The sequence below is a fragment of the Sminthopsis crassicaudata genome, chromosome 2, assembly GCF_048593235.1.
Source record: "Sminthopsis crassicaudata isolate SCR6 chromosome 2, ASM4859323v1, whole genome shotgun sequence".
NCBI classification, from domain to species: Eukaryota; Metazoa; Chordata; class Mammalia; order Dasyuromorphia; family Dasyuridae; genus Sminthopsis; species Sminthopsis crassicaudata.
In genome coordinates, this window is record NC_133618.1 from 207,800,009 (window position 1) to 207,825,220 (window position 25,212).

Consider the following 25,212-nt stretch of genomic DNA (forward strand, 5'->3'; position numbering starts at 1 on the left):
TTAACAACTAGGTTCAAGTGTTCCTAGGAGATAGCTCCAAAATACACCTCTGAATACAAAGAAGTATAAACCCCAATTCCTGACCTTAGGGAAATTACTATAGGGTTGGGAAGATAACATGGATTTGTGAAAAAGAAGTATATTGTCACATAAAGGGGTACTACATAAAGGGTTACCAACTCAAATGAATAATCAACATAACAAGTACAGTATTAAAAGAACTTAGAAGAAAAAGTCATTCTGACCTGGGATGATCAGAAATCTTACAGATCATAGAACTGAGATCATAAAAATACCTTAGAGGTCATCTAGCTTCTTAAACTTTTTCCATTCACAAACCCTTTTCACCCGAGAAGTTTTTGCATGACCCCAGGTATATACAAATGAAACATTTACTGATAATAAATCATAAAGAAATTTATTTTAAAACAATTCTTTGGTATATACATAATTTTACCATTTATTAAAGATGAAAGCAAATTTGTATGCTAATGAGATAGATGTGCTTGTTTATTTTTATATAAAGAAATGAATCTTGGTAGAGTATTTTTTTTTTTTTACTGCTGCCCCACATTTAATCACATGACCTCATATGGGGTCAAGAGATACACAGTTTAAGAAGCTTTGATCTAGCCCAACCCCCTCAGTTTAATTTAACTCAACAAACATTTTTTTAAACAGATGAGGGAACTAAAGTCCAGAGAGGCTAGATCATTTGCCTCAAATCACACAGGAATTAATTAGCAAGGTGAAGATTCAGAACCGGCTCTTCTAACTCCAAATTGTTTACTTTCTCCACTATATCACACATTTCCTTTAACAAAGGTGGCAAGGTGCCAAGGGATTGCAGGATTTAGAGCTGGGATGGATTTCACAAAAGTCTGATCCCCACGCCTCTCTGGACAGGTGAGGATTTTAGCTGGTTCTTGAAAAATGGACAGGATCTTTCCCGGCAAGAAAGAGAAAGAAAAATAATTGGGTTGTTTCTAAGAGAGGCACTCCAATACTTCCATTTACTCCTATCTGTAACTTACAAATCACCCTCCACCTTCAATCTCACTCAATCCCCATCTCCAGGTAGTGACTGAGTCTGCAGCCTCTACATCCCATTCCTGGTTCCTATTCTTTAATCCAATCACCAAGACTTCCAGCTTCTGAATAGTGTCTGTCTACATTCTCTTCTATCCAATTTCTCCTCCATATAGCTTCCTAAAGCACCAGGCTAATCACTCACTCAAAAAGCTCAGTGGCTCTCTATTACCTCTAAGACAAAATTGAGATTTTTCTGTGAGAATTTCTGTAGGATATTCCACCTAAGTTTTGAATCATACTACATATCCCTTTCTCTGACTTCTTCATATTTAAGACAAACAAAACTACTCGATGTTTCCCATTTCCTCCTCTATATCTTTGCCCACACCAGAGCCAGAAGAATGTCAGGAGAAAGTTTTTATTACAGAGAGGGGTAGGTATTGCTGCTATATAACTATTACTGTACCAGCTAGCTTGACCTCTTTGAGACTCAGTTTACCAACAAAATAGGGATAATAAGAGAGGAGAGTGTATGGATTCCAGAAAAAAAAGATATCTTACTAAATGCAAGAATTTAATAGTTGTGCTGCACGCATAGAGGGAATTTTTATAATAATATTGGCTACATATTTTAATAAAACCTAAGTATATTTCCAAAGGCCTGCAGCATTTTAGTCCAAGCTTTTAAATTCCCCATTGGCTTCCTAAAGAAAAAAATTTTCAATTACCCTCAAGAATAAAATTCTTTTTACTTTTACTAAGTCCCAAAGTAAATTTGAGTTACTGAAAAAAGATTTTTTTAAAAATTCATGTTTTTTTTAAGTTACCCAAATTGAAAACAAATGATGGAATAGAAGACAAGGAAGAAATAGAAATTTCTGATTTTTTTTTTTTTGTCCTACAGTGCTTGTTCATCATTATGATACAGTTTTCAGAAACATCTTAAACCCTATTGTGCTCCCTTCTCAATTAGAAATCTGAGATTTGTTAAGTTGGAAAGGTGGGGAAACAAACTCCAAAAAACCAATTTAGAGCAAAAACATACTTTCAACACCTTTACTGGGACTTTATTTCTAGCATATTAAACAAATTGAATAAACTTTTTTTTTAATTGCAAAGGCTGTTTGCAAGTGATGTTTTGCACATTACTTGGATTATGAATGAGGAGAGGTTTTATATATACTCAGGTTCCCCTTCTTCCCAAAAATTAGGTGAAGAGAGAAGGCCCTTAACACTTCCAAAGGAAAGAGTAGGAGTCTCCTACCAAGAAATATTCATAGTGAAAGCAGCTTAGAGCTGCTGAGAACCCTAGGGGAAAAAAAGCTTGGCTTTGGAGACTGACCACTCCAAGCTCCCACTTAGTGCACAAAGCTTCACTATCCCAAAATCACAGACCTAGAGATGCAAGGAGACCTTCAAGGCCATATGATCCAACCCTCTTGCTCTGGTCTTTCTGCATGAGACACTCATGCATCCTTTCCGTGAACAATCTTTTGTATAAATTATCTCACCATTACCCTAAAGGTCTCCATGTCCTCATCTGTCACGTGAGAAGGTTAAATAATATACTTTTTAAGGGTCCCTTCTAGAGTTCTTATATGTATTTGTGGATTACAGTAATGAGGGGTTGTGCTTTCACAGATAAACACAGTCCATGGGGGGTAGAAGGGCAGTATAGAGAAAAAGGAAAGCTCCTCAGGTTTTGACAAATACAAAGTAAAATTTTCCCCTGCAATTATGAAAAAGCACTTAACATGAAAGCCTGGAGTCCTGAAGTCATTCAGAAATCTATACTACGTTTTCATCTGAGGCACATAAGATTCCCATTGGTCAGGAAACAATCTCTGAGTTTATATATAATATAAACCATATATATATATGTATATATATAAAATATACATGATATTATATATATAAAGTTCATATACAATACAAAATTATATATCTAAATAATGTACCTATAGGATTTCTCCTATCCTTTTTAATTCTTCCTATCCCATCAGACAACCTTAAGCACTTAGACACACAACCTACTACCTGCAACCTAACAGCCTCTCACAGTTTCAAGTCTTTCTCCCAGAAGCACCAATAATCATTCTTCTCTTTCCTTTAAGGTAGTAAGGTCTCTCTTGGCTTCTCTGGGACAATTTGGGAGGACAACAGACTTACCCTTATTCTTCCATCAACCTTCCCCTACATTTCTCTCTCCTACTAACAATTCGCAGGTTCAGATTCACATAAGTTTTAAGTTGGAAGTGACTAGTTAGTCCAAACCTTCCCCCCCAAAATCTTTTCACAAAAGAGAAAACTGAAATAGAGAGAAGGAAACTAATTTTTGCTAAGTCACAGGGTAGAATCAATTGTTGTCCCTTATTAAAAACAAGTGGCTGAATGAGGAACCAGAACCAGGCCAGAAAAATTTTGAGAATGAGCTCAGGGGAAGGTGGGACCAAGTCACTGCTGTAAAAGTCCTCTCTCAAAGGAGGCACTCAAACTGCCATTGAGGTCACAGCATTTAATGTTAGCAAAGTCCTGAGCCTTAAACACCTTCTTGTACCTGTCTCCATTATGAACAGCTGTATACTCCTATGCCCTTCTCTCCAGTCAGGAATTGGAAAAGGACAAATGAGTGGACTGGAATCAGAATGTTTCAGAAATTCTGACTAACAAGGTTATCACTTTAATATCATGAGAGCTGTACCAGTGGCATTTTTTTGTGTAACCTAACTGAACAAACCAGTTTTTGTGAATTCCATTGCTCTGGTTCCATTAAAAGTGCCACAGTTGCACATATATGCACAAACATAAGCAGTCACTTCTCAGACACACACTCACAAAGATTCACAGGACACAGCCTTGGAGTCTTAAGAGCTGTATCAAAGGTCATTCAGTCCAGCCTCCTTATTTAAGACAGAAAGGAAGCAGGCCTTGAGTGAATGATTTGTCCAAGGTCGTCATTCACACATAAGAGGAGGTGAAATGAGAAATCCAAAAAGGAGAGAAAAAAGACAGGAACACTATAGAAGATGTCAAAATGGGTAGTCAAAAAAGCAGTATAAACCAGATATAAGAAGAAAAGAGGAAACTAAATCCCTTTAGTTGGGAAGCGATCTGAAGAGAGAGAAAGAAAAGGAAAAAAGAATGAGGTATAAAGGGAAGAAAGATCGGCAAAAAAGAAAATACAGGAAAACATGAGAGTGGTTAAACTAATTTTAAAAGGGAAATAGAAGAGAAAGAAGAAGGAAGGGGAGGAGGAAGAAGAGAGCAAGGGAAAGGAAAGGGAAAAAATAAAGAGGGGGAAGAGAGCAAAGGAAAGGAAGAAAAGATAAAGAAGAGAAGGTGAAAAAGGAGGAGGAAGAGAGCAATGGAAAGAAAAAAGAGGAGGAAGGAGAGTAGAGCAAAGGAAAGGAAAAAAGAGAGGAGGAAGAGGAGGAGGGAAGAAAGTGGAAGAGAAGGAGGGGAGGAGGAAGAGGAGGGGGGAAAAGAGACCCAGATGTTGTTAAACAGGAAAAATAAGGTGGGGATGGAGGGTACTCGTTACATGCAAGCTTAAGGTAATGAGGTACAAAGCTAACCAGGTCCCTGCAGGCATCATTAACTACATTACAAGGAGCAGAAGAACGACCTGGGGAAAAGGAGTAAAACTCTACTGATCTATGCGTAGCAACAGCATCTAAGTGATAAAAAATTATCCCGTGGAGAGGAGTGGAGGGAGAGGGAGCTGAGGATGGATTCGAGAGGTAGCTGTTACTCCCTAGGCTCAGATTCTTTCTCCATGTTTCTCCTGCCCGCCTTATTAGATTGAAAGTTCCATGAATGAGAATGTTGTGTACACATACACACACACACACACACACGTTTGGTTCTTTATTATCTCCCCAAAGCAGGGAATCAAAAGTGAGGTGCCGGCTGGCTGGCCCAAAGGCACTCGCCCTTATCCTCAGCCCTCTGGAGGAGGCAGGGCTGGGATTCTGCAGGCTGAGGGGAGTGCAGGAGGGGAGGAGGACCGAGCTCCTGTCAGGTGAGCCTTCAGTTCTGGACTTCAGGCAGAAAAGCCACCTGCACTGAGATTTGCCCAACTCCCTAACTAGACAAGTCAGTCTCTTTTTGCAGTCGCTGTGTTGTGCAGAGCAGGCTTGCACGTTGCACTTTGGAGTCTAGCAGCTGCAGGGGTCCTGAAACAGATTTTAGAAAGGGAGTGACGAAGCAAAGGAAAAGGAGAGCGGCAACCATCGGAGGGGTCTGCCTCCCCCGCCCTCGGCCCCCAGTTCGGTCATCCTCCAAGCTCCGATTCTGAGTTAGGTGGCAGGATGGGAGATCATCCTGGAGCCTCTTCCCCGGGGCAGCGTAACTGGCGGCGCGGACTGAAGCTGAGGTTAACAGGCGACCCAATTAGTCAAGACACCGCCGCGCCACGTACGTCCCGGGCCGGCATTCCCAGGCTGCCCTCTCAGCCCTCTTTCCCAGGCTGCCCAGGGCCGGGTCGGGTCCGGCGGCGCCGGGGGATGCGCGGCTGCAGAAGTTGTGGCCACACTTTGCCTCGACGCTCGCGTGCACATCACACACGCACGGAAGACCGAGCACACACACACACACGCACACACGCGCGCGCACACACATGTGAGAAGACTCCTTGGGGCTATCTAAAATCCGGGAACATTTAACAGTGGCAACCGCGTCCGGCAACTTTGCCGACCAGCTCAGCCCCCCAAAGCCCGCACGCCGAGCCCACCCCGCGAATGCCCGTCGCCCACGGCTGCCGGGTCAGGAGCGCGCCCCCTGCTTCTCGCTGCCCGACTCCGGCCGCTTACCTTGGGGGTCTGCCCTTCGGGTCCGGGGGCCGCTTCCAACTTCCTCTGCACGCCCCACAGAAGCAGCAGCGCCGCGATCCACAGCACCCCGAAGAGAGAGAGCGCCAGGCGGCGGTTCAGCCTCCTCATGGTCCCGCCCAGCTTCCCCGCCGAGGATGCCCCCGGGCGGCTGGGGTCCGCAGCTCCGGGGGGAGCGGCTTCGGCCGGGCGTCCCCGCTCGCGGCCAGGGGAAGTCCGGGCGCTCCGAGGTGCCGCTCTGCCCGGGGCGCTCCAGGACACGCGCGGGGGACGCGAGGGGGCCGGGCCGGGAGAGCTGCGCGCTCAGAGCCGAAGAGCCCCGGGAGCTGGGGCTGCAGCTGCTGAAGACGTCTCTCCCGCCGCCTCTGCCTACTCAGCTGCCGCCGCCGCCGCTCCTGCAGCGGGAGAGGGAAACTGACGCGAGCTGCGGAGAGGGAGCAATCGCAGCCTGTGCCTGACTCCCCGGGAGGAGGAGAGGGAGGAGGGAGGGGTGGGGGAGAAAGGGGAGGAGGGAGGGACAGAGTGACCCCCAGGGAGAGGGGGAGGGAAGCAGGGAGAGGGGGCGCTACCGCCGCCCGCCGGACCAGTTTTGGACTGCGCTATTTTAATTGTTACCACCACCCCAGCCGGGCCAGAGGAGAGTCCTTCCCAGATAAGTCTCATTTGTGGGGAGGGCTGGGGTAGGGTGGGGGATGGAGCACCCCCTAGCGCCCACCAGCCCCTGCTGCATCCGCCCGTTTTAAAAACCCACACTCGGGTCAGAAGGGAGAGACGTTCGTGGAGGTGGCTTCGGCTTCCCGGAGAAGCTCCCCTGGTGGTGCCCCGAGGCGCTTCCTGCACGCGCCAGAATCCCCGAGCTCAGGGGCCAACTTCGGAGGCGCCCCTGAAGTGAGACCCGCGCCTCTTCCTGGCTCCGGTTCTTAGAGACGCCACCGTTTCCCCTTCCTGTCCGCAGGTGCAATGGAACGTTTCTACAGAGGAGCTGGGTGTTATTAATTAAAAAAAAAAACCAAACCCTAAAACATCGTCTGGCTCAAGTTTCTCCCCCATAATGGTCGCTTAATGTTTTAGCATTTCTCTTTCTTTTTCTCCAGGACTGGGGTCTCAGGCACAGCAATCCAGCTCCACCTGCCGACTTTTCCTCGAGTTCATGAATGTGGCCCTGGGGCAGAGAAATGTGTCCAGCAGTCCTACAGCTCTCCGACAGAAAATCATTAACGGGGCTCATCTCCCTTCCATCCATGTGGGATATGAAACAGACAGAAGATGCTCTCTTAATTGCCTAGTCTAATGACCTTTTTTTAATCCTCGTCCTCCTTGACCTTTTAGCAGCCTTTTCACTGTTAACTTCCCTCTTCTCCCCGGGATTTCCTGGTACTGCTCTCACTTAGTTAATCCTAAATGGCTGGTTGTTTCTTGTAATGATAACAACAACAATAATTAACAGTTATATAGTGCTTTTAAATTTGCAAAGCACTGTACGCCTATTACCTTTTTGATCCACACTACAATTGTGTCTTGGACACTTATGTCCCCACTTAACCGCAGGTGAAACTGAGTCTGAGAGATAATGATTTGCACAAGGTTAAACTAAGGTCCTTTGAATCCATTTCAACTGAAGTCCTCATCTCTTTCGCTATTGTTTCACTTGATCATCTAGTCAGTCTTCACGAGTTTAATTATCCTCAATATGTAGATTTTCTATTTCTAGCTCTAGTCTCTCTCCTGAGTCCCAGTCCAAGATCACCTCCTTGGACATTTCAATCTGGATGTCCCAGAGGATCTTAAATTCCACATACCCAAAACATAACTTCTTAACTTTCCTCTCTGTCATCCTGGACTCCCCCCCCCCCCATTTGTCTCCAGTATCCAATCAGTTTTCTGTCTTCATAACAACTCTACCACCCTCATACAGACTTCATTATCTCTTGCCTCTACCATTTTAATAGCCATCTAATTGGCCTCCCTGCTTCAAGTTTCTCCTCTCTCCAAACCATCCTTCTCATAATCACCAAAGTGATTTTCCCAAAGGGCGGGGATTTGATTGTGTCACCACCAATGGGACTTCCACTCAAAAACTTCCCTTATCTATAACCTCCTGGGTTATGTGGCCATTCCTCTGTTGGACCTACCTTGTCTGTCCTTCCTTTCTAATCTTTATATTTCACTTCTGTACTCACTTTGTGGTCCAGCAATAGCATCCTGTTTATTCTTTCTAATATTTTATCCCTACATTTACTCTGGCCTCTACATTTTGGGATGCACTCTCTCTTCACTGCTGCCCCTCAGCTTCCCTGATTTCCATAGACTCAGTTCAAAATTTGGTGGGGTATTCTATAAATTCAACAACCAGAGAGATTGAAGCTAGTAGATCTGTTGACCTCCAGACTTCTGAGCTGCAGACAATTGCTTAAACACTGAGTTCTACATTAATAGGATAGCTAGGTAGCACAGTAGATAGTGTTCTGGATCTGAAATCAGGAAGACCTGAGTTCAAATCTGCCCTGGACAAGTCACTTAACCCTGTTTCCTCAATTTCATCAACTGTAAAATGAACTGGAAAATGATATGGCAAACCACTCCAGTATCTTACCAAGAAAATCCCCAAAGGGCATCAGACACAACTAAAAAATGACTAAACAAAGAAACAAAAAACCTGCATAAGTATGAAAACCTGAAGTAAAAAACCTCACTTAGATCAGGAAGGAGAGCCTCCCCCTCCCCAGAGGCAGTTCTAGTTCCTACCTACCCGAGATGCTCTCCAGGTGGGGTCCCAGACACATCTAACATGAGCCAACTTTGACTCCAGCAACATGGGTGGTATCACTAAAGTGAAATCCCTTCCTCCTCCTCCTTGAGGGAAGGTGGAAAAAACAGATCAAGTCAAATCTCTTCAAAATATCAGTGGTAATATCAGGCTCAGGAATAGTCACTGTATTTCCAGTATAGAAAAAAATGGGGAGACCTAGTCTTAAAAAAAAGAGAGACAGCTCAAATGCTACCTTTGACAGGAGGCCCTTCCTGGTCAATTCTCTGCTTCCCAAGCAGAACTATTGTGCTCCCCACCATCTAAAGTTACTTTCCATTTACTTTGTATGTATCTTATATGTGACTACTTCTATTTATATTGTCTCTTCCATGAGAAGAATAATTTTCTTGAGATAAGAAACTTTTTTTTTTAATCTATCTATCTATCTATTTATTTATTTATTTGTTTGTTTGTTTGTTTGTTTGTTTATTTATGTATTGCTTTTCTCTATATCCCTAGCATTTAGCACAGTGCCTGGTAAATATAAGTGCTTAAAAATACTTGTGGATTGGTTGATTCTGATCTGCAAAGGGGTCTGATTATCCTTTCCATTCAAATGATTTCTGTGAAAGTAATGGCAAAATTCCCCAATTTTAAACCAGATCATATTATTTTATACCCCTCTCTCAAACCTCTTAGGCTAAATTGTTCTAAAGGCATTTGGAGAAGGAGGAGATAGTGAATTAAATTGCATCTACAATGTGCCAAAGACTGTGCTAAGAACTTTTGGCAATTATTATCTCATTTGGTCCTGATAGCAACCCTGAAAAGTAGGCTATATTATTATCCCTATTTTGTAATTAAGGACACTGAGGCTAGGTGATTTGCCCAATGTCACATAACTAGTTAAGTATCTCAGGCTAAATTTGAACTTAAGTCTTGTTAGCTCCAAGTTCAATGCTCTGATGAGCCCAACTAACCCAACTGCCTCATTTGGGGACAAAGCTGACAAAGGCCTTGGGCTTGACTCGAAAAGAATGGCCTTCCAAAGGCACAGAAAAGCAATTTTACTTTTGCCTCAGGCACTCATGAACCTGAAAGGTTAAACATCTAGAGTGCGGAGCACCTTGGCATAATGAGGAAAGCTCTGGATCCAGTGCCAGCAATCCTAGGCTCCTGTCCCAGTATTGCTATTGAGGAGCTGTGTGACCTTAAGCAAATAACTTAAACTCTCTGAGCCTTGGGATTTTAAAGCCTCCAGGTCTGTTCCAATCTTAGAGCAAGTTGCTAGATTGTCAGCTCTAAATAAAAATCTTCCTTGTCTAATAGCCAAAGATGGTCTGAAGGAGCCCAAGAGACTGGGAGTGGTTTAGAGAACTTGCAGTCACCCTATTCAAAGACCATAAAGTCATAGTCTTAACTAGAAGGAATTTTGAGGCAATCTCATCCAAGCCCAGGATGTCCAACATCACACAAATAAAACCCAGTTCCTGATTGAATCCATCAAGAGCAACCTTTATTGCTTCTGATTTGTCTGGAAGATTATGAGAAAAATCCAGGGACAGCTAGAGGTGACAGTGGATAGAGCCCTGAGTCAGGAGGAGCTGTTTTTAAATCCCACTTTAGATATTTACTAGTTGTATGACCTTGGGGTAAGACATTTAACCTGAATGCCATCTCCCCCCCCCAAAAAAAAAGGATCTTAGATCAGCGCTGTCCCATATTCATCACAGTCCAGAAGAAGGGCTAAGACACGAAGGAAGGAGAAGTATTTGCCTTTAAAGTGTTTCCGTTGTGTTGTCTCAGTGGTATCCCCCATTCAGGTGGCCCCATTCCTCCCTCTTACTGCCAAGTACTTCATAGTTGGATAGACCAAATATAATAGCCCCCTACACCCTCATCCCTGGAGACCGTCTGACTGAAATGCAGTCAACCCTGAGAGCTGCAGAGTGGCAGTGTAATACAGTCAGCTGCACAATGTTTTATGATGAGGCTTCTTGGTAACAGATGGCAGACAGTTATACAACACCACCAACAAGCTTTTTTAGATGGTACAACTCACAAGACTGCATATTGAGGTGGTTGGGATGTGTCATTCTGGCTGGTTGACAGCTGGGAGAAGCAAACCACTGTGGGGAGAGGGGTGGATCAGAGAGAAGACAAGCTGAGGGGAGGGATGGAGCAAGGGCTCCATCTTGGGGGGGCCTGGCTTCTGGTTTGATTCACTATCCTTAGCCAAAACAGAGATTTCTTTAGCTGACTAAAACTCCCGAAGGAAAGTAGTGATACTCGAGTATAATCACTGTATCTTGCAAAATAGATTTTTATGTAATTGTATCAATCTAGTAGCTTCTGGGATAGTTGTGGGGAACTCCGGCTCTGGAGTCAGAGTTGAAAGGGATCCCATGATGGGTTGCAGATGAGGAAACTGAGGTCAATGGAAGCAAAGGGCTTTGCCCAGGACCGTCTGATAGAAACTGGAAGTAGTGGGGTTTTTTTAAGCCAGATCCTATAACACACAAAACTATTAATCTCTCCACAGTAGCACGATACGATTTGTTTAATTATTTTTCAGTTACAGCCAACTCTTTGTGACCCCATTTGGAGTATTCTTGGCAAAGGTACTGGAGTGCCTTCTGTAGCTCGTTTTGCAGATGGGGAAACAGGTAAAAAGGACTTGTAAGTGTCTGAGTTTGGATTTGAACTCATCTCCATGATGAGTCTTACTGATTCCAGGTCTGGTACTTGGTGCACTATGGCGCCACCTAGCTGCCCTATCTCTCTGATACTTAACCTGTATGCGCCTGGGTTTTCTCATCTTTAACATTAAGGGATGGGACAAATTTAGCCTCTAAGATCCTTGTCATCTATAGATCTAACATCCTATGATCTTGCAGTAGAACGGGAACAAGGTATAGGAAATGGAGGAAGGAGAAAGGCTTCAGAATCACAGGCCGGGTTGGTAAACAGCCCAGTGGGTACCTTCTCCCCCGAGATTGCTCTCAGGATTTAGCCTAAACACTTAGGACCTTCAACAGATCCCAGTTGTTTCTTGAAGGGTACAAGTTTCATCGGGATGGTCAGTGTTAAATCTGTTCGTGCAGGCCAGTTTGGACTGGAGCAGCTTCCAGGGAGTGAGTCACTTAGATGGAAGCTGGAGCGGGTGAGTAACTGGGGAAGGACCCTCCGGGGCAGGCACCCTCACACCAGCCCTCCGCCTTGTTACCCTCTTCCTGGCTTGGAACTTTCCAAGCCTCCCATTGGCAAGCTGTGAGCGAGCTGCTCTCTCCGAGCAGTCAGAGACATTTAGGAGCACATTGGGGATTGGAGCAGATGTGACTCATTCATGTTAGCATAAAACTATAGAATTGCGTCCATTAAAGCCAGTGAAAGCTGTGTAAAGCAACATATGGAGTGAATGTGTGCTGAGGCTGTCAGAAAGCTGGGAAGTCCGATACATATGTCAGATAGTGAATTTTCGACACCACGCTTTTAAAAAATTTTCTTTGAGTTGTGTCCTTGTTACTCATGCTCATTTACAGTTTCCTGCAGGGCCTTTAGCTTTTGTTCCTTTCTAACCAGATTTCCCTGTGTTTTTCTTTTCTTTGACCACTGCTTGACTCCGGGCAGTATGTGTGTGTGCCTCTGTGTGTGTGTGTGTGTGTGTGTGTGTGTGTGTGTGTGTCCTTCTATCTGTACTTATTGGGTCTGCCACAAATAGAGAGGCGGCCTTTGTGCCAAAATCATGAAATTTTATTAACTGTGGTATAAAACGTCAACGTTCCTTCCCCCTCTCCATACGGTCCCTCTTGGGGGCTTAAAGGAGAAGCCATCAGTGATGGCAGCACAGTAGTACAGAGTAAAGGCACAGAGATAAACCAACGCTGGCCGGCCAGCCAGCCGCAGAAAGGACTTTTTTGAAGTCAGAGGGGTAACAGTGAGACTCAAAGCTTCCTTTCTTTGTTCCACGCTAGTTTCGGCAGAAGAGGATCTGGACGGCTGTCATAGGTGGCTTGCTCTGACTGGATCCCAACGTTTTAAATAATATATTAGCATAGCACCTAGCGACACTGTGATTCAGTGGAAAGATGGGTCTTAGGAGGGAGAGAATGTGGAATCAAATCTTACCCTTGATGCTTTATGACATGTGTCCCCTTTAAACGAGGCACTTAATCTTCTTTGACCTTAGCTTCCTCCAGTGTAAAATGAGGAGGTTGCCTTCAATGGCCTGTGAGGTCCCTTACAATCTTGTCTATGGACTTTTCTAGAATTCTGATCTTTCTGTAGTACTTATTATGTAACGTGTCATACGCACATCGGAACCAATTTTCTTCCTGTAAACTTTTTATATTATTGTTTCTTATTTTTAGTAATGGCTTTTAATTTTCAAAATACATGCAAAGATAATTTTCAACATTCACCCTTGCAAAACCCTGTGGTCCAAGTTTTTCTCTGTCCCTTCCCCCATCCCTCTCCCCTAGGTAGAAAGCAATCCAATATATGTTAAACATGTAATTCTTCTATACATATTTCCATATTTATCATGCTATACAAGAAAAATCAGATCAAAAGGGAAAAATCAGAAAGTAAAAAATCAAGCAAACAACAGCAAAAAAAAAAAAAAAAAGAAAAAAAGAAAGGTACTGTGATCCACAGTAAGTCCTAATAGTCCTCTTTTTGGGTGCAGATGACTCTCTCCATCACAAGTACATTGGAATGGGCCTGAATCACCTCACTGATGAAAAGAGCCACATCCAGCAAAATTGACCATTGTATAATCTTGTTATACAATGGTTCTACTCACTTCACTTTTGTAAGTCTCTCCAGGTCTTTCTGAGATCATCCTGCTGATTGTTTCTTATAGAACAACAATATTCCATAACTTTCATATACCATAACTTATTCAGCCATTCCCGAGTTTCCAATTTCTTATCACTACAAAAACGGCTGCTATAAACATTTTTGCATATGTGGGTCCTTTTCTCTTTTTTGTTATCTTTTTGGGATATAGACCAATAAAGGATCAAAGGGTATGCACAGTTTGATTGCTCTTTTGGACATGATTCCATATTGCTCTCCAGAACAGTTGGATCAGATCACAACTCCACCAACAATGTATTAATGACTCAGTTTTCCCACATCTTTTCCTGCCATCTTAGCCAATCTGAGAGGTGTATCTACTGTATCCTTTTTAAAGATAAAGTTTTAATAGGGGGAAGAAAGGTTAAGGCATTTTCATAAATACCATTAAAATTTCCCCTTACTCACATGCAACTTGATGACACAGTAGATAGAATGCTGCTCCTGGAATCAGGACAATATGAGTTTAAATCTGATGTCATACATTTACTAACTGTGTGACCTTGGGTGAAGTCACTTAATTCTGTTTGTCTCGGTTTCCTCATCTATAAAATGTGCTAGAGAAGAAAATGGCAAACCATCCCAGTATCTCCGCCAAGAAAACCACAGTTGAGGCAAGAAAGAGTCAGTTAAGACTGAAAAGTGATGGGGAAAACCCACATCCAGACCTGGTTATGATGCTGTAGTCAAAGGGAAAAAAAGTATTTTCTGCTTGCACAGTACAATTTCTTATTGGAGATGAGTTAGGGACAGGCGATTTCCAAAGCCATGTTTACAAAGATGACTAAGTTATTATCTAAGCATGGAGCATGATACAGTGAAAAAAACTTTTGCTTTGCAGTTCAGGTGACCTGAGTTCAAATTCTGCTTTAAACTCTACTATCTGGGTGACCTTGTATACATATATCTTCTCTTTAGCTTAATTTTCTTATCTGACAAATGAGGAAGAGAGTAGATGGCCCCAGAAGTCCCTTCAGCTCTGGGTATATGATCTCATAATTCTCCGGCTATGAACTTTCTCACTAGAATGTGGAATCCAGAACTGGACCCTTGGAGTCACCTCAATTCATTGAATATTTCTTGGGAAGCTACTATGTGCTTTATGATATAGTAGGTCTTTTAAAAATAAATAAAACATAGGGCACCCACCAGCCTTGAAATCACGAGGAACTAACTTCAAATCTGGCATTAGAAACAACCGTATTTCCCTCCTTTAACCATACTTCTTTTGTACTTGTCTAATTCTTACCTATTTCTGATCATCTAGCTCTATGAATCCTAGGGGCCTACACAGAGACTTGGAAAGGACCTCAGAAGCCATCTATCTGTCTACCTCTTCTTTTACAGATGAATCAGCCAAGGCTAAGTATTGAAGTCCCTAGAGACACAGAGGTCATAAATTTTGACAGTAGGATTTGACCTCAGGTATCACTGACAGCCCATTGCTTCCTCCATCAAGTCTTTCCTGATGCTTCTCAACTTTTAAGTAATTTTTAACTTCTCCAAAATAAGATAGAACTTTGCAATTTCAGTCTATCAGATATATATTTTTATTAAAGCTTTTTACTTTTGAAACATACGCATAAATAATTTTCAATATTCACCCTTGCAAAACTTTGTGTTCCAAGTTTTTCACCGTCCCTTCCCCTAACCCTTTCTATAGACAGAAAATAATCCAATATATGTTAAACATCTGCAATTCTTCTATACATATTTTTACAATTATCTTGCTGCACAAGAAAAATCAGATCCAAAAGGGGGAAAAATGAGAAAGAAAACAAATGGCAAACAAACAGCACCAGAAAAGGTGAAAATACTGTGTTGTGATCCACATTCAGTCCCCATGGTCCTCTCACTGGGGGTGCAGATGGCTCTTCATTATAAGAGCATTAGAACTGACCTGGATGACCTCACTGTTGAAAAAAGCCACATCCCTCAGAGTTGGTCATGGTGTAATCTTGCTGTGTACAACAATCTCTTGGTTCTACTTACTTCACGTAGCATCACATATCAGATATATTCATCCATGTCCTATCACCCCTCCTAGATGGTAAGCACCATGAGGACCTCAGAAATGCCTCAATCTTCTTTAAATTTCAAAGCAATTAGCATGGTGTTTTACATATAACATGAACTCACTATCTATTGACTGAATAAGCAAGAAAGTTATTTAATTTTCAAATATGCAGATTCAAATATGCAATCTTTCATTCTTTTTCTGTTAGTAGCACAGTAGCTGGAGTAGGGGGCTCCAACCTTAGACTTTTACTAGTTATATGATTCTGGGCAAGTCACTGAATCTCTGCCTCAGTTTCCCCCAATGCAATAATAATAGCATCTACATCCGAAGGGGTCAAGTGACATATTTGTAAAGCATTTAGCACAATACCTGGCACCTTGTTGTTATTGTTCAGTTGTTCAGTGATCTCCAATTCTTCATCATCCTTTGGACCATATTATTCCAATGCTGGCTATGTATTATATGTACTAAATGTACTAGAGTGGTTTGTCATTTCTTTCTTCAGTTGATTAAAGCAAACAGAGGTTAACTTGACCAGAATCACATAGCTAGTAGATATTTGAGGTTGGATTTGAACTCACATCTTCCTGATTCCAAACTCAGTGTTCTAGCCAGCAACCCCCAACCTGGAACATAGTAGGTTTTAAATAAATGCTTATTTCTATCCCTTCTCTTTCTCTGGGGAAGCATTTTGGTGGTAGATAGAGCTCCATACTTGTGATTCCATAGGTATATGGAAGCTATCCCCACCCAATGCTGATGGTCAGTTCACCTCTAATAGATGGGATGATCAGAGAGCTAACAAATTAAGTGGCTTGCCCTGGTTCACACATATTGCATATGCTTGCATACAGGTCTTCCTTCATATCCATCCAGCTACTGTACATCTCTGAGCATCATTATGGCAGGTAAAGAAAATGCCTAAATATTAAATAGTCAGATTTACAAAAGGAAAGTCAGTCTGGTCAATAACCCTTTGCCTCTCTCACTTTTTTTTCTTTTCCAAAGTACAAGGCAAATATTAATTAAATAGATTATTTGAAAAGTATTTGTAGCATTTGAATGCACTATGCTGAATCACTGTCTGATGTAAATGCTATTCCACTGTGGGCAGAAACTATTTTATTTTTATGTACAAAATCCTTTTCCATTATGATTTTTTACACCACTCTCAAACCTTTGTTTTGGTCATCTCTATTTCTCCTTTTGTGCACTTTTTTTCTGGAGACCAGTAAAAGTAGCATTCCTCTTGTGTTCAGAAGAGCCAAATCTCATTCTCCGGCCTGTTCGGAGGAAGGTGGTTTTTAACAGTAATGGGAAGAAGCCTGATGAACAGTCCAAGCACAAATCCCCAAGGAGAAATAATGCATCTCTTTGGAAAAAAATGGCTTATACTTATGAGTTGGGAGACTTTCAATTTATAAAGGTTTCCTATTTCTTTCTAATGTCAGTGTACTCCATTCTAGGAAGTTAGCCCTCTCATTTTATAGGCAAGACCTGCAAAGCCTGGTGTGAGATTAAGATTCGGAAGCAATGAGTGACAGCTTTCAGTTTCCATTCCCCACACAAGTACACAAGATCTTTCAAAACCCAGGGGCTAATAGGACTAAAATCATTACCCAGGGAAATGGGAAAGTTCCTGTGGGTGATTTTTCCCCCCTTCACTGCTTTCAGGCCTGAATTCTAAATTGATTTCTGTAATAACTATTAAAGATCTTTTTAATTAAACCAGGCATCCTCCTCCTTGGCAAACTTTTCTTGATGGCATCTCTGGTTAATTAAAGGTTTAAGCTGCAAAAAAAAAAGTGTTATACTTAGAACAAGGGGAGTAGCTTAAAGCAAGCCAGGGAAGGGCCCTGCTGTTTTCTTCTACGGATATAAAGAGTGCTTCTTCAAAACAGGTGTCACCTTCTTTAGAGGCATGAGGAGCCCCATTAAAAGTTAATTTAAGATGGTTATTGCCTATTTTAAATTGTCTATTTCTCAGAGTTTTGTTTTTGCTTTAATTCCTACCAGTGCCATTTCTCCCATATAAAGAAGTATCATGTATTAAAAGTGACATTGACAACACTTTTAGTTTTCCTTTCCAAATCCTGAAGTCAGTTAATAGATTTTGTATGCAGATCTGTGAGCAAAGGCCTCATAGTGTTTGAATTTTAGATTTGGAAGGGATCTTAGAAGTCATCTAACCAAACTCCCTTATTGTATATAATGATGAACTGAAGCCTAGAATGGTTAAACAACTGACCTGAGCTCAAAAGAGAAACAAATGACAATTGTCATTTGAACACAGATTCTTTGACTCTAAATCCAGAACTTTTTACACTCTACCATATTATGAATACAATGGGCCACTTTTTGAATAAAATATAGCCACTACATTATATATGTATATATCATATATACACATTATATATGTATATATCATATATACACATTATATATGTATATATAATATATACACATTATATATGTATATATAATATATACACATTATATGTGTATATACAATATATGTACATATATAATATATATCTGCATATATGTAAACATGCATGTCTACATGTATATGTGTCTTTATGTGTCCATCTGTCTGTCCATCCACTCATCTTCCATCTACCTCAAACTTCAAATTCATTGATGAGTCTAAGCTGATGAAGTCTTTCAGCTACTACTATTTATAGATGACATTCTACTGATTACATTGAGCTCTGAAATACTATAGGACTTTCATGATGAGATTTATGTCAATGGAAATAAAATCAACCTAACAATTCCTTCAGGAAAATTCAAGTGATGAGAAATTCAGATCACAACATGCAGTCAGATGGACAACCTAAAGAATTAGTTAATTTTGGATAGCACTTAAGAATGACAACAAATTGGGAGACACCTAGAAGAGAGCAAGCTGGAGCACATTTAGGAAACTCTCACTCCCTTCTAATTCCCCTTACAATGCAGATTTGAGGCTGTTCTACAATTAAAGAGCTGCCCAAGACACTAAGAAATTAGTGACTGGCATAGGATCACAAAGCTGGTATGCGTCAATAGTAGTAATTAAATCCTGTTCATTTTTGAACTTGAGGTTGGCCCTTTATCTTCTTCACCACACCTTGTGAAAGTAATCGAGGGTGCGAGACCCCCCCCCAAAAAAAAAACAACACAGAGCGAGTAAAGGAGCGTTGATTCCATTCCTTCAGGAAGGGGCCGCATCCTTACCACCAGAAGACAGATTATTAACTTTAAGTAATTATAATAATTAATTAATTATTAACCAGGCCTCTCCCATGTACCACCCAGTCCCCTCCCAGTCATTCCTGATGGCTCAATATACTGCTAACAATGTTTTCCTCTTCTTTTTCATGCATCTCCTTCCTTGTCACGCATCCCATGTTCAAAGATAGCGGAAAACTCTTCCTAAGGGATGTGTTGGTTAATATACAATTAGTCTATTAAGCATGCTCATTTCCTATTTGCCTTTGGGGGGTCATTGACTCCAACTAGTTTAAACCAGATCTGGGTCTATGGTAAGACTGTGGTAGACAATGGACCGATTTTTTAGTTCATTTCTGAGTGGTTGAATCCATCTATTAAGCAGCTTTGTTCATTGCTATCAAAATTCTTCAGAATTCTAGCTCTCTGTAGAACAAACTATTTCTTCTATTCTGATCACCTTTCCATGTACCTCCTCTTCTCTTCCATGTTCTTCTCTCCTCCTCTCTCATACTTTGTGTATCGTGTCCTATATTTGTAAAGTGTTTTACAGTGTTCCCAGCCACTATCCACAGTTTCACCATTCTCATCTTATAAGAAGTTCCATCTTCAGAACATGGCAAGCCCTTGAGGGGTTGATGTCTATAATCATAGCATAGATTGTATGCAGGGAACTACTATGTTGAGACATCAAACCAGTGACCTTGGGCTCCCAGGAACTATAATCTAATCAATATATTCAAATCCGTTTGTTGTTATTACTTGTTTGGCCAAAAGACCATAGGATAGGTCAGAAGTTTTTAAATATTTTTGAACGAGAGACTGTGATAAATAGCTATTTCCTCTCTCCTCCCTGCACTATATCCAACAAAAATCGCCAGAATCAAAGGAAAAAGGAACTCCACTTTTGACTATTAGTCATCAATAAAGGGATGATGTTTTAAATTATTAAGTACTATAAATACTGACAGATCACTTTATTTTGATCAGTTCCCATTTATCAGAGTTAACAACTTGCTTAAATAGCTCTTCTATAGCTATTGAAATTATATATTGTGTCTCCTTATTTTTATCCCAACAATCAATATTCCCAAAAGTCTAATGGCTTGGTCTTGAAGGAAAGACTAGGAAATTACTAGTGGGTGAGCCACAATGGGGCTTCCTTTCCAGTGATAGGTTAGAACACACATCCAGTGACTCTGTAAATTCCAGTTTCCAGGTAGATTTTTACTCTTTGCCCCAACTTGTTAGACTGCCCACATGATAGATTCAAGAATGACACATCATTTACATTGAAGTCACTGAGTCTTAGTGGTTTAGAGCATAGCTTTTTAAACTTTTTTTACTTGTGACTCCTTTACCCTTGAGAAATGCTGTTTCTGGCAGCGTTTGCGCATGTGCAGTGCAAAGTGCATGTTGTATGGTCCAAACCAAGGCTGCAATGAAGTTGCATAATGCATCAAAGGCAAGCTCTGCCAGAAACACCTTGGGTTCATTATACGTTTGATTTTGAATTAATTTGTGGTCGTTGCATTCATAAACCTTTTACTATTGCCAAAATTTTCATGATCCCCACATTCAGTTACTCAACTCTATATGGGATCACGACCCATAGTTTAAGAAGTTTTGATTTAAAATTCTTTAATCTTTCTCTATTTTGTACTTCTAACAGACATCTTCATAGTGATTTGTTTATGTTCATCATAAGCAATGCAAAGAAAGATGACCAAATATTCTATGAAATAATTGTTGTTGTTGACTTTGGGTGATCAAAAAACAAAACCTAACTTTGATAATCTGTTGATTTATCCTGAAAGAAACTATGAACTATCTTTACATTCAGTTTCTGCTTTATGTATTCACATTACATTTACACTGAGAAAAGTTAATAAGGATGATTTATTTCCTCCAATAGGGTATCAAATTTGATTGGGCATAAAGAATTCCAGCAGTTCAATTAAACTCCATAGATGTTCCAAAATCTTCCCTTTTTTTTACCAAAACAGTACCACTATCCATATGGAAGTGGGATGGAAAGGAAGAGGAGGAAGTACTAGGAATAAAGAATACTTGGTACTTTAATCCAGGTTTAGCTAGATGGCATAGGTATAGAGTGCCAGACCTGGAGACAAAAAGACCTGATTTCAAATCCAAACTCATACACTTATTAGCTGGGTAATCCTGGGCAAATAACTTAGTCTCTAGGGCTAGGTTTCCTCACTTCTAAAATGGGAATAATAACAGTACTATTTCTTGGGATTGTTGTAAAAGATCAAATAAACAATTGTTCAGAGCTTAGTGTAGTACCTGCAACATACTAAGTGCTATATTCTATAGCACTTCTATAGGTCCTCTCTGGAAGATTTTTTTGGAAAACAGGGAGTATAAAGCACAGTGTGAAAGGCTAGGATGGCTTGCAATATGCACTGATCTATGGAATACTACATTGATATAATTGCTGATCTAATGGAATATTTCTTGGGATTGTTGTAAAAGATCAAATAAACAATTGTTCAGAGCTTAGTGTAGTACCTGCAACATACTAAGTGCTATATAAATGTTTACTATAATAATAATATTATTTCTTTTTATACATTACCATGACCAAAGAATTATTCACCTGATAGCCAAATTTCAGGTAATAATCACCCTTGAACTTAAGCAGGCTGATCATTGGATAGTAGATACAATCCAGCTGATTTTGGTAATTTCTTTTTTCTTTTTTTTTCCAGAAGCAATGGGGTTAAGTGACTTGCCTAGAGTCAAACAGCTAGGAAGTGTTAAGTGTCTGAGTCCACATTTGAACTCAGGTCCTCCTGACTTCAAGGCTGGTGCTCTATCCACTGCACCACCTAGCTGCCCCTGATTTTGGTAATCTCTTAAAGAAATTTAACTGTTATAAAATATTTGCAATAAGATCTCCAAAATGGAATCAGCTAGCAAACATTATTTTCCTTACCAAAGAAGAGAGACACAAAAATCTCAATTTAGATATAAGATCATTCACAAAATATTAAGGGGGAATTTGACAGAATTAGAAGCAATATATTCTCCTGAAATAGCAAGTGGTAGAAGAGGAGAGAACTAGCTTATGGAAAATTTGGAATAAAATTTTAAAAAAACATGTCACCTCCAAAGGATATAGATGAAATTGAAAGGTGAAAAACAAGTAGATATGAAATAGATCAGATTTTTTTTTCAGAATTCTTATGTAATGTAATATTATTATCAGTGATCAAGGTACTGACAATTTGGGTTCTTTTTTTTCAGAATTCTTATGTAATGTAATATTATTATCAGTGATCAAGGTACTGACAATTTGGGTTCTTCTAGCTCAATACTTATTGTGCTGTGATAATAGGATGAAATGGGACCTGAGAAGATGAAGCCAGAAAGAAAATTTGAATTTGACTAAATATATAGAGAAGAAAAAGTTACTGGAGCCAATATAATTTTAAAGGCATTCAGAAACTGATTTTCAGGATCTCTCAAACAAAGGAAATTGAAGGGAAAAAAAGGATGAAAAGATTATGTATTTTTATGTAAAGGATGATGATGATAATTTGGGTTATTTTTACTAAAAGAGATTGCTTGAAGAGCTCTACAACTATTAACACATGACATGTGCCCACTTTCTCATCTCTATACAACCATTCTAAAGATACTTTATCAATTCATCAACAATACCATAAGGGAACTTTCAGGCTTTTGCAGGCATTTTTTTTTAATAGCCAAACACATTTTTCCAATTGCATACTTGACTTAAAAACTGTAGAAAATGACAAATCCTACTACAGTGATTAAATAAAAATATTTCATAGAATCAAAGACAGTAAAAATTCTACTCCAAAAGATTTTATCCCATTCATATGCAAAGATCATAGAAGATTTCTAGATGGGTGTAACCGCAGAGATAATCTTGCCCAACAATCCTTTAACTATCAGTATAAAGCAAGGCATTAAACAGAAAGACATATGCTTACAAAAGATAAATATCTGCTAATGTCATCTTAAGAGAGGAGGGAATCTCCAGTAGTTGATGAACTCTTTCAGATACTGCTATTTACAGATGATATTCTACTGATTACATTGAGCTCTAAAACATTGTAGGAATTTCTTAATGAGATCTATGTCAGTGGAAATGAAATCAGCCTAGCAATTCATTCAGGAAAACCCAAGTGGATGGAGAATTTAGATCACAGCATGCACTTAAATGGACAGCCTGTTAAATTATTTCGTCTCGGACAAGCATGTCATATTGGCAACAAGCTAAGTGGTATTTGAAAGAGAATAGGCTAAAGCATATTTAGAAAAATGTACCTCTTTTCCAGTAATCCCAAGCTTCTGAATGCCCTCCTAAGCCCTCATTTTATAACCAGTATTTTCAGGGCCACTGCCCTATAGCTAAGAATCATGAAATAATATGGCCTCAGAAAAAACATAATTAAATATTAGTCAAAAGACAATGAGAAGTTGGATTGAGGGTCTGCAGCAGAGTGTTAATGATGATCTTACAGCAAGTGATATTGAAGATATCATCAAGGTTATCTATGACTTGAAAAGGATGCAGGGGGATTAAGTAGTAAGAATTGCAAATAAGGAGATCCACGATAAAAGTACCAGAGGAAAGCCATCAGCACATTCTATAGGTCCTCTCTGGAAGATTTTTTTGGAAAACGGGGAATATAAAGCATAGTGTGAAAGGCTAGTATGGCTTGCAATATGCACTGATCTGTGGAATACTACATTGATATAATTGCTGATCTAATGGAATATTGAAGCAACTTAAACAAATTATTCATTCACTTCAGAAATTATGGTGTATCACATTTTCTTCAAATACACATCAAGCCTAAAAGAAATGATCTGAAGAATTACATGAATCTCTCTAACCCACATACAGGGATCCCTAGACCATGTCATTAAACTATAGATTTATTTCATCTCTATTTTTCTGTAATCTTTTCACAGTCACTCCAATAACGGAGGTGAGGTGTAGTAGAAAGAACTTCTGACTTCAAGTTCAAAGACCTGGATTTGAGTTTTAATTCTGCTGTGTATGGACACTTCATCTCTCTGGTCCACTTCTTTTTCTGTGAAATGCTGATGACAAAACTTCCACTAGGGGTTATTGAGAGGATGAAAAGAAATTTTAGGAGAAAAATACTTTGTAAACCTTAAAGCACAACAAAAATTAGAGGTGTCAAAAGATACAAAGCACTTTGGAATCATAAAACATTATTTAAAAAATTTTTTGTTCAAATAAGATTTGTAATTTCATGAAGGTAGGGAGTTCCTGGTGATTGTTTTTTTTTCTGCCAGTAAAGATCAGTATGTTTTTAACAAATTATAGTCATAGAGAATGACATGGCGGCACTGGGCTTCAGAAAATGCTGGGTTCAATTCTTGCTTCTTACATAGCTGGTGAATCGTGACAAGTGATTTCTGTTGCCAGCTCATACTAGCTCTCAATAGCCAAATTGTTAAATTTTCAGTAAGAAAATAGGTAAACACTCCAGCTTGGGAATTGTTTTACTTTTTTGTTGATTATTTAAATTTAAAATGATGGAGATAATGTTAATAATGCAGATTAAACTTAAAATTGTGTCAAAAAACGGATTGCTTAGCATTTAGCAGTACCCTCTTGGGCAAATCATAATCTCTTAGTGTTCTAGATATATTTCTCTACAGAAATCTGGCCTATTATTATTTAAGGAAATTTGCTACAATTATTCCTTATATTCACAATTTATCCTGTATTTGTGAACCTATCTCATTGTGCTTTTCACAGTGTTTTTATTTCACCTCTATAAGTCAGATAAAAGGAATTGTGACAGGATGGTACAGTAAAGAGACATGTCCCTGATCATCACTCTGATCAGCAGTGAAACAAGGATTCAAAATAAGATACCTGACTCCTTGTCTTATAATTCTTCCTAATATGTCATATATCACTTTCATTTAGGTCAGCTGCAAGTTAAATCAGAAGTTTCTTGGATAGAATGGGAAGGAATTAATGAAAGCCCATTTGACAGCCTCCTTGGTGAAATGAGAGAGAATTTGGCCAAATCGTTCCATTATACCTCTGGACTATGTGACCAGGTCAGAGATGACCAATTCTCTATCCCAATCTACACATGAAAAAGAATGTAAACTGCCAGGGAAAAACTGCTGCCTTTAAAACTTGTGCAGTGGCATGGTGACGTGGGACCTTCCCATTGGGAAGGCAGCCAAGGCAAGCCTCCTTCAAGTTTCTCAGCTGTTAAAGCAGCCAATAGGCTGATTCTAATTTCTCTCCTGCCCTGTGCTTGCTTCTCTGGACCAGTTTTTAGGTTATGATGGTGGAGATGATGGGCCTTTAGGGATATTTTAAAGCTCACACCCTCCTATCCTTCATTTATATCTTAAGCTGGAAGAGATCTCAGAGGCCATTTAATTCCACCCCTTCATTTTACATATGTGGAAACTAAAGCCTAGGGAGGTAAAATTACTTCCCCCAGACGATCAAA

At 40.2% G+C, this 25,212-nt stretch overlaps 2 protein-coding genes across 2 annotated transcripts in view; both read right to left on the minus strand.

Annotated features, from left to right (window-relative positions):
* GALNT14 (polypeptide N-acetylgalactosaminyltransferase 14) overlaps positions 1-6,576 on the minus strand; it is a 295,893-nt gene extending 289,317 nt beyond the window's left edge. The window contains exon 1 of the mRNA XM_074288126.1: positions 5,844-6,576. Coding sequence (XP_074144227.1) covers positions 5,844-5,972 — 129 coding nt within the window. The 5' untranslated portion in view covers positions 5,973-6,576. The remainder of the gene's footprint in view (positions 1-5,843) is intronic.
* A 24-nt stretch (positions 6,577-6,600) lies between these two features.
* Positions 6,601-25,212, minus strand: part of CAPN14 (calpain 14) — a 148,663-nt gene continuing 130,051 nt past the window's right edge. The window contains exon 21 of the mRNA XM_074284735.1: positions 6,601-6,843. Within this exon, the coding sequence (XP_074140836.1) occupies positions 6,601-6,843 (243 nt within the window). The remainder of the gene's footprint in view (positions 6,844-25,212) is intronic.